Source organism: Sciurus carolinensis, chromosome 14, assembly GCF_902686445.1.
Source record: "Sciurus carolinensis chromosome 14, mSciCar1.2, whole genome shotgun sequence".
Taxonomy (NCBI): domain Eukaryota; kingdom Metazoa; phylum Chordata; class Mammalia; order Rodentia; family Sciuridae; genus Sciurus; species Sciurus carolinensis.
In genome coordinates, this window is record NC_062226.1 from 36,790,754 (window position 1) to 36,800,226 (window position 9,473).

Here is a 9,473-nt window from a genome sequence, read left to right on the forward strand (position 1 = left end):
TCGCCGGGCCCCTCTCTCTCCTTGCACAGTGGGCTGCACGGGGGCGGGGCGGGGGCAGACACTCCACATGCTCCATACACATGCCACACACTACACATCACGCACCACACCCCTCAGCGGATACACATACAGCACACATCACACTCGGCAACATGCACGTCTCATTCACATCACATACACGCCACTGCGCGGTGGCTCACTTCACTCCACTCACCAAGGTCATTGGCAACCCTTATGTTGCAGATTCTGGAACCTCTCTCCACACTTCCCCTCCTCAGCACCCCTGCTCCCTTCACCCAGTTTGTTCACCCTTGCAGAACCACTCTCTCCCCAGAGGGCTGCCAGATAAAAATGCTGGAAGGTTGATGTTAGGTCGGAATTTGGGCAACTGTAGGAGGGAGATCAGAGCAACTGAGACAAAAGGCAGCACGCCAAATGGTGATCAATCAAACGGACAAGAAAACTCCACTGACCCTTGTTGACCCTTAACTCCACTGACCCTTAACTCCACCTGTCACGCAGCAGGACCCCCCGCCCATTCTGGCCTATAAAGATCCTAGGCAACCGGGCCATGTGCGATTTTCTCCAGCTCCCTACCCTGATCTGTACCCCCAGGGGCTGGGAATTTCACCTGAGAGCCAAATTCCAATAAAGCTTGCTTCTGCCACTTTCTGTTCGATTTTATTTGGCTGCTAGCCGTGCCCCCGAGTTTACAGTTGAGTCTCAGATACCCAACAAATAACATTTTACTGTACTTGTGTCCCAAATTTTGCATGAGACACATTCATACCAAAAATTATTCATCATCTATCTGAAATTCCAATTTAACTGGATATCCTGCATTTTTATTTGCTAAATCTGGCAATGCTGGTTTCCTGAATCTCTGTTCCCGCCCACTCCACACCCCTCTGTCCCTTCTCTAATTGCTCCTCCTCAGTCCTTCCCTTTGTCAGCCTCTCCCAGGATGGTGGCCTTGAGCACCTTCTCTTCCTCAACTCTTGCTCTTTCGGACAGTTCCTCTGGACCTTGGACCCACCTCCACTTGGGACTATCCTAACCAGAGTCCTTCAGGACCTCATCTGCAGTTTCTGTCGCAGAAACCACCCAACCCCTTGGCAGCAGCGTGTGGCAATGCTCTTGTGCATGCCTGGACACTGTACCTGTTCAACCTGACAAATGAGGCTGCCTCTTTTCAGCCTTCAACCTCCATTGCCTGGAAATGTGCTGGTCAAATGCAGCAAAAAGTGCTCCTCTTAGGAGCTGGCTGTGGTCCAGCCTCGACTCCTCGTGCTGGCCAGGCTGAGCCACTGATTCCCTGCAACACATGTTCTAAGATCAGACACCTTCCCCCAATTTCTGCTTGTTGAAATCCCTTTCTTCCAGGCCAGCCCAAGGACACTGTCCTCCCAGGTTTCTGGGGTTCTCCCAGCTCTCACCCAATCTGCTGCCTTATCCAGGAGTTTACCAGGTACTGGGTCATGCTTGATGGACTCCCACCTTCCCTGTGTGGGGTCCGGCACACGGCCAGTGCTGTCAGAGTTCATGGAACAGAAGAGTGAATGACAGACTAGGTGGGTGAGTGATAGGATGAATGAACAAATGCACGGGCAAGTGAGGCAGTAAGACTCAAGGAGAAGGTAGTTGGGAGGGAGGATGGATGGGGTGGACGCGAGTTCGGGGGAATGGGAGGATGGATGAGTATGTGAGTAGCTGAATGAGTGGATGGGTGGGTGGGAGGGTGGGCAGGTGGGTAGATGGACAGGCTGTGGACAGATTAGTGGGTAGATGAGCACACGAACAAATGAGGATCTTCAGGGCTTGACAGACTGCCTGTCCCCTGCAGAGGGAGGCCAGGCTTCCCCACCACTATGGCTTCTTTTCACAGTCCTGACACTCTAATGTGGAGACCCTCCCTGGCCTGACCCGGTGAGGGTTTTGAGGACACAGCACGGGAACAGGGCCCTGAGCCTGGATGGCGGAACCTGCTCCAGCTAATGGGTGCCTTTCCGGTATAGAACTGACTCTGCTTGAGGGCAGGGGAGGACAGGGCCCCCTCTTCTCCCCCTGAGACCCTGAACAGCCATTTCTCTCCACTGGCGGCTCCTGTACTCAGATATTCTGTTGCACCTGGATGTGCTCGCCCACCTCTCACCTGTCCAGGTGCCTCTGGGAATAAGATCCTGCCACATTCCTGTGGAGCTGCTTTGCCCAGGTCCCCTTTCAAGGAAGGACTTCCCAGGGGTAGAGGACACTCTGACAGCAAAGATGGGGGAATATTAGGAACCCCCTTGGGGGGTGTGAGTTTTTCCTCCACCCTCTCCTGCTTCCGCCTCCTTCCCCGACAGGTGTTCATCCCTAGCAGACATCTTGCACTCAGGCTCGGTCTCAGTGTTCACTCACGGAGAACACAAACTGCAATAATCTCCTTCACTCCGTTTCCAGAGCTCCCTGAAGTCGGCTCCCTTCCACACACACCTAGGAAGGCCCTGCTTGAGGGCTGTCATATCCAGAGGGACTAGGACTTGGTCCCAGGAGCTCCTGTCCCTGGACTGAGCTCTCTCCTCCCTGGGCTCACCCTATCCCATCCCCTCCACCAGCCTGACCCTGCCTGCAGCTTCCACCTCACCCCTACCTGGCACCTCCTCGGCTCCAAGCCTCTCAGCCTTTCCTGCTGGCACCCACACGGCAACGGCAGCCTGTCTGGACATATTATGAGCCAGAGCCCCCTGCAGCCTCAGTCCTGCTCCCCTCAACAGGCAGGCCCTGGGAGTCACCCATTCAGGGCTAGATGCAGATATATGAGCCAGGAGGCTCAGGATTTTGCACTTTTCAAACCTGACTTTTCAACTGTGGCACAGCATTTATTCTGTGGGCAGAGAGAACAGATTTTCTGTTAACAAAAACTGAATATCCATTTGTGATGAAAACAAGAGCTTTGTTACATGCTCTGAAGGTAACATAACATTTTAACTTTTTTGGAATTATCTTTCAGTTCATGATTTTCCTACCATTCCTAAGTGACGCAAGTCACTCACATTCTCTAAGAATAGAAGTGACCCGTTAGCAGATAGCAATAAAGTAAGTCTGGTTCAGAATGTGTTTGAAAGACGTCTTTCTGGCTTTCCTGTTAATAAAACATCTTGTACTTTCTGTGACTCTTATTTTCTCTTCTGTTTCCTTTTGTGGTTTCCCAAATCAGATTTGGAAAGACCCGTAAAAGGAGATGTATTCTCATTATAAAATAAAACACTTGTTCCCAGGAAACAGCTCTTTGATTTCAGGATGTCAGAGCTGATTTCAGGCAACTGGCCTCAGTATGCCAAAATACTCCATTAGCAGAACACAAGAGAAGTGGTTTCTAAAAACGTCCACTTGGGGGTGCTGCTTCCTCTGATGGCAATAGAACTAGTTTCACCAGCACCTTGTTGAGATATTTCCCGGCCATCATACATAGCAGAGCTGGCCCGCCACATGTGGAGTCTGCTCAAGCCTCCTGAGATCACCTCTGGCCCCCATCCAGATGGTAGGGCCAGCTGCCCTCAGGGCTCTGAGTTGACTCCCACCTGCTCCCAACAGGGCACAGAAGGACAAGATGGACGGAGATGGGAAGTTGGTGGGATTCAGGAGGGGAAGACAGGATGCAGGTCTGCGAGTGGGTCTGATCCACCAGCAGAGCAAATCCTGAGGGACTGTTAGGCCTCATATGACAGTCCAGAAGTCCCGGGTACTAGGCACTGACTGGGCTTGGGGACCTGTGAAGAGAGAAGCCTCCTGGCGAAATGTGGCCACCGTGAAGCTGTGGCCAGGGCCTCCCTGAGGATCCTGGGTCTTTGAGTCATAGCTGAAGCAGCATAGGATACAGGTGATGGCCACTGTGAACACAAACAGTACCGCCACCACCCCAATCACCGCCGACTCCATGGCCCGCACTGGCAGCTGACACGCTGAGCAACGTGTGTGGTCTCTGAGCCCCAGCTCCCCATCCAAAACAGGAGCCTCTTGGTGATCAGAGGTGTCTTGTGCTCAGCCCGCTGCTCCCCCGTGTCTTCTAAGATATGGGTCTGAGGCTTTGGGGTGTGCCGCCAGAGGCTGCCGGGACCCCCACGGGCCCTTCTGCTGGGGTCTCAGATGATCTCTATTCTCTAGGCCTCCGGCCTGGCTTCCAAGAGCTGTGGTCAGCTCCAATTGCAGCTTCTAGAAGAAGTGCCCTCCCAGCAGATGTGGACACAAGACTCCCTGGACATGGAGCCCAGTGGGGAGGAGGGGCAGAAGATGTTGCTTAGAGGGAGCCAGGCCAGCCCCGGCCTTCTGATGGTGCCTGTGGATTTCAAGAAGAATTGTAGAATTGTACGCTCAAGCAAAAGACAACATACTCCCCCTCCGGGGGATCCAGGAGGATCCTGGCACCTCCCCTGCAGGGACCTTGGGCCAGTTCTTGGCTCCACTCCGCTGCCTCCCCCATTTCTGGCCCTGGGCTGGGGGCAGGGACACAGGTAGGCAGGAAAGCAAGTGCCAGCTCTGGGCAAGGCTGGGTGGGGTGGGGCAAGGAGGGGCAGCACTAGAAGGTCACTGCAAGTGCCAGGGTTTGGTCTCCTTCTCTGAATGGGGCTGGGAGAGTACAGGGCGTCTCCTGTTCCTTCGGGGTCGCGTGACCAAGGCTCCCTCGCCCAGGTTCCAGGAGACACTCTCCTCTGCCATCTTGCCCAGTCCTCTTTTCTGCCAGCCCAGACTTGGGTGCTGTGAAGACTTACCCTGTGCTCCCCGAGGGCCAGCCCTGGCTGTACCTGTGCTGTGGCCTCCTCTCCTGGTGGTCGCCCCCTGGGGCCATGACACTCCTCCCTGGATGCTGCAGTGTTGGTCCTGCTTGGAACTTGGCTCCGAGATGTCTGAGCAGCTGTGAGTACTTCCTGAATCCCTTCCTCCAATTGTGAGTGAGGGCCCAGGACCCACAGCGGCCACCCCCTCAGTGACAGCACTTACCCCGCCCCCACACACCCTCTGTCATTCCACTCTGCCCCCTGCCGGGGGTCAGGGGACAGAGCAGGCCCAGATCATTCAGAAGGGAGTCCCTCCTGCCTCCTCCCCCATTCACATCAACACTCCTGAGACCTGGCCACTTCCAGAAAGGAGTCCGGTCATCAGTCCCTTACCCATATTCTGAGAAATGGACTAGCAGAAAGCAATAATTCCAAGTGCTGGACACAGTCTCGTAGACTCTTCCCAGCAGCATGTACAGAGCTGTTACCTCCATTTTTCAGATGTTGATAGTCACAGAGCTGTAGTGCCCTGCTTGTGGCCTGTTCCTTGTTGGTAGCAGTAACCACAGCACTAAAGGGCCCTTCCTCCAATCCCTGCTCAGTTATATTTCCATGTACCATGAGTACACAGAGTGATCACCCGATTCTGCCATTTACAGATCAGGGTGCCAAGGTTCAGAGATGGCAAGGAGCTGGCCCAAGATCACACAGCCTGGGACCTTTTCAATTTCTCTAAGGACGAAGAGAGTTTTAGTATTACATTGGGAAACTGCCTGTGCACATCTTCTAAGTTGATTGGACAATCTGGATTCTGGGCTCCTCCTCCAGAGGAAACCAGACACCTCAGATTTTGGGTCTTAACTGGGGCAAATAACATCAGAGAGAAGGGAACATAACGCATTGATCCATGGTACTTGCAGTTTCTGATAGAATCCTCCAACATCAACTAGTTAATCTGGCAGATGGGGACACAAGGGGCTGTGTTTCAAGCTTGATTTGTTTCTTTGGCTTCTTGTTTGCCTGTTCTTTCGATAGTTCTAGGTGTCAGCGATTCTGCATTTTTAATCTGGACACTCACCCAGCCCTGTTATCTTCTGCCTCCTATAATAGGTTCCCCATTTTCATTTCCCAGATTTGGGGGAGACCTCTTATCCTTCTTTGTGGAGAAGCTGCAGAAAGGGCAGGGCCTGAGGGGGCTGTGGCAGGAGCCAAGTGGGGGACTGACGGGGGCTAGGGCAGAGCTTGGGGAAGGAGAAGGGGAGGTGGATAAGACAGACACTACAGAGAGGACATCAGCAACCCCTGCGACCTATAGTCCATTTTCCCGTCCCAGAAATCTCCTGTGACTGTCATTGTGAATTTGCCTCCCTGCCCCACACTTTGTCACTCCTCCCCTAGCCCTCACAGAGAATCCACTGGGAAACAGAAGGAAAGAGGACATTCTATTCCAGTGAGTCACCAGGCCCTGACTTTGGGCCTGTTCTCCATCCCCTCCCCCACTCGCTTTCTCCCAGGCACAGGTTGAAGTCCTCAGAACAAGGGTCCCTTCCTCTCCGTGCATTCCACCAGCTGCTCATTGAGCATTTGGGCGTGTGCTACTGGGCTTTAGCAAAAAGGACTCCCTGTGATCCATCCCATTTTAGGGAAGAGGAAACTGAGGCCCAGATGAAGCAAGCTCAGTTTAAATAGCACCACTTCCTCCCAGTTCTGCTGCCACAGCAGGCACCTAGGGACAGGCTACCTGGAGACTCTAGCTTGGGTAAGAAACCCTGACCAGTTACCAAGGAAACGCTGAATTCAATACCGCCTGTGGGTCCTGGAGCTCAGTCTGCCTGGGACATGGACTGGAAATAGTCCTGGAGGGACTGCCCCAAGGGGCCAACCAAGGCAGCCTCAGCCTTCCTCTCTCTGAGACCCTGGACTATCCACAGAAGCTCAGAGTCTGCAGGAGTGCAAGGCCCTCTCTGGGCAGAGCTTTGTGCAAACACTGGATCCTCCCTCAGAGCTCAGGCAGGGTCCCCCTTCCCCCCACATCACAGCTAGCCTCTGAGCCCCAGCTTCCCATCCCACATGGAGGTCACAGGGCGAGGCAGACACCCTGGCCACTCCCTCCCATCCCCCACCACCACGCTGGAACCAAGAGACTGCACAAAAGCTTCTTGGTGGCTTTATTTCACATAAGGCACCAATGAACTGACTCTGCAGCCTCCTCCAAACTGCAAGGGCACTCTCGGGGTCTCTCCAGCCACCTGCCTGCCAGAGGCCCACCGGTGCCTAAGGAAAGTCAGAGGAGCACTTTACCTCCACCCGCGCACTGGCTCTACCAGGCACCCTCATGATGATACAAGGGGGTGTCCAGCCAACCCTGCTCTCCACTCTGAACCCTAAATGGCCGCCCCAGGTGGCTCTCAAGTTCTCTGCTGCACAGTCAAGGGGAGCACAGCATGTAAATGAAGCCCAGGCAGTACCCCCTCGTTCACCCAGAGACACATCCTTCCACATGGAGACCTCGGGGTCCACGCATCCTTGGGCTGGGTGACAGGGCCGGGCAGGGAGCACGGGCATCCACAGGCATCAGCGGCAGCCTCTGTGGGCATGGTGCAGGTGGTGGTGGTGGAGGTGGAGCTGGTGGTGGCGGGTGTGGTGATGGAGGCCCACACTGGGCCCCTGAGTCACATGGCCAGGGTGATGATGATGATGATGATGATGATGATGAATGTTTCCCAAGGGGCCCAGGCCCTGGCCCTGGAAGAGCCAACGCTGGGCTCGCCGGGCTCGCCTGACTCGGTTTCCTCCTACAGCTGGATGGTTCCTCTCCACGTCGTGGTCCTGCGGTCCATGGAAAAGGCAGATGGCCAGTAGCAGCAGCAGCAGCAGAACAGACACAGCAGCACCGATGATCCAGCCGACAGGGGTCGTGCTCTCCAGGAGGCCGAGCATCTGGGAGCTAGACAGTCCAGTCCCCCTCCACTCGGTGGCTGCAAGCTGCTTCCTCCCCTTCAGCAGCCTCTGCTCAGTCTCACAGTCATTGAACTTTGTTGTCGCAGCTCCTGTGGGCTGGAGAACAGCCAGGGAATGTGGGCGAGGCCTGTTTGGACTGGAGCTGCCGGCCAAGGGTGAGGCCAGGGAGCCGTTAACTTTGGGGAGGCCAGGCAGGGAGGTTGAGTGGAGACAGAGGAGCTGTCAGACTGGGTGCCCTTGAGAGAGCAGCTTGAGTCCAGGCGTAAGCGGTCAATGTCTGCTCCACTCCTACCCCCTGGCCGAGTGACCAGTGATGAAGGGTGTCAGCACAGAGATTAAGACCACGGGTTATGCAGGAGATGGAGCTGTAGCTCAGAGGTAGAGCACTTGCCTAGCATGCATGAGGCCCTGAGTTCCACTCCCAGCAGTGCAAAAAAAATAATTAGGCGGAGGACTTTGGAACCACACAAATCACAAGCTCTATGATTGTGCACAAATTACTTAAGCTACTGTGTGCCTCAGTTTCTTCAACTGTAAAGTGGTATTATCTGTGATAATAGCACTTATCTCTTAGGGTTTCCTGAGGATCAAAGGAGTTAAGATCTATAAAGAACTTAAATAGTTTCTGGCATGTTTGCCACTGACAATATTGCAGTGAAATTTGGATTAAACTACTTGGGAGACTTTGCATCTGAGAATGTGAATTCCTGTCCTGCAGCCCACAATATCCTCCACAACTAAGAGACAGTGAGTTTAGCCGAGCTCTGTGAGCTTCAGAAATTCCATAAGGCCCGCAGGCAGATCTTCATCACCAGGATCTGGGAGGCAAGAGAATCAGCTGTCAGCCCAGGGTCACTGGGAGGCAGAAAAGAGACTAATGAGCTCAGACAGGCAGGCCCCAGTCCAGCCTCCTGGTTCCCAGGCCAGTAGCCTCAGTGGGCCAGCCTCCCTACCAGCAGTCAACGCCATGAATACCACCCTGCCTGGTGGAGGAATTAGTGCACAGGTGTGAGCCGTCCCTGACTCTCTTCCACTCCTATCCTGAATCCCTTCTGTGCATCACAGACAAGCACTGGTGTTGTCCTGCTTACAGCCTAGGGACAGGTGCTCATTCTCTCCCAGGGTAACCCTTCCTGCTAAGGGCCTGTTGGGCTGTTCTGGAAGCTCTTGCTCACATGCAGTGGGGCCTCCCCAAAGCCCCAGCTCTGCCTCTGGATCCCCAGGAGCCCGCCAGGCAGAGTCCCCAGCTGAAGAAGCTCTAGGTTCCTCCCAGTGAGGGCTCATCCCCCTGCCACCTGGAGAAATGTCTGCAGAAGCCACAAAGTTGGCACTGATCTCTGCAGCAACTCCACCCTGTGACTTCAAACAAAGGCCTTCCCCTGACCCAGCCTATTTTCTCCTCTGTAAAGGTCCCAGAGAAAGAGTCGAGTCCCAGGGACTCTTCTATCTCCGACCTACATCTAAGCCACTCTCTCTCGGGGAGGGCCTCAAACCCTGAGTGAAAACCCCCAATAGATCAAAAGCCTACATATTTCTTTCAGCCAAATTGGACTCAGGGGGCAGCAGGTTTAATGAGTCCAGGGCTTCCCTGGCCCCCAGGAGAAGCCACTTGAACTTTTAATGATGCTGGAGTAAAGTCCTCCTTTTGCAGACTTCTGGGGCCCTGGGAACCACCTGCCTTCCCTAGGAGCACTTCACAGAGGGAGTCAGCTGTGAGGGAGAGAACTTTGTTCTTTAGAATTTTTCCAGAGAGAC

General features: G+C 54.3%; 2 protein-coding genes across 3 annotated transcripts; both read right to left on the reverse strand.

The window, feature by feature from the left end:
• Nucleotides 1-1,892: 1,892 nt before the first annotated feature.
• Spaar (small regulatory polypeptide of amino acid response) lies at nt 1,893-5,045 on the reverse strand. Of its 2 annotated transcripts, none has more exons than XM_047523661.1 (2): nt 4,785-5,045; nt 1,893-4,318 (listed from the first exon to the last, which is right to left on the reverse strand). In XM_047523661.1, the coding sequence occupies exon 2, from the start codon at nt 3,919-3,921 to the stop codon at nt 3,700-3,702; it is 222 nt and encodes a 73-aa protein (XP_047379617.1). In that variant the 5' UTR covers nt 3,922-4,318; nt 4,785-5,045; the 3' UTR covers nt 1,893-3,699. The 2 variants fall into 2 exon arrangements, with proteins under 2 accessions (XP_047379617.1, XP_047379616.1); XM_047523660.1 differs by having other exon boundaries at nt 4,752-5,045.
• Nucleotides 5,046-6,914: 1,869 nt separating this feature from the next.
• Hrct1 (histidine rich carboxyl terminus 1) lies at nt 6,915-7,815 on the reverse strand. Its single transcript, XM_047523659.1, has one exon. It carries the CDS (start codon nt 7,695-7,697, stop codon nt 7,332-7,334), a length of 366 nt encoding a protein of 121 aa, XP_047379615.1. The 5' UTR covers nt 7,698-7,815; the 3' UTR covers nt 6,915-7,331.
• Nucleotides 7,816-9,473: the final 1,658 nt, after the last annotated feature.

Coding starts and splice junctions, on each gene's coding strand:
- Spaar (XM_047523661.1), bottom strand. CDS start 3,921: ATGGAGTCGGCGGTGATTGGGGTGGTGGCGGTACTGTTTGTGTTCACA.
- Hrct1 (XM_047523659.1), bottom strand. CDS start 7,697: ATGCTCGGCCTCCTGGAGAGCACGACCCCTGTCGGCTGGATCATCGGT.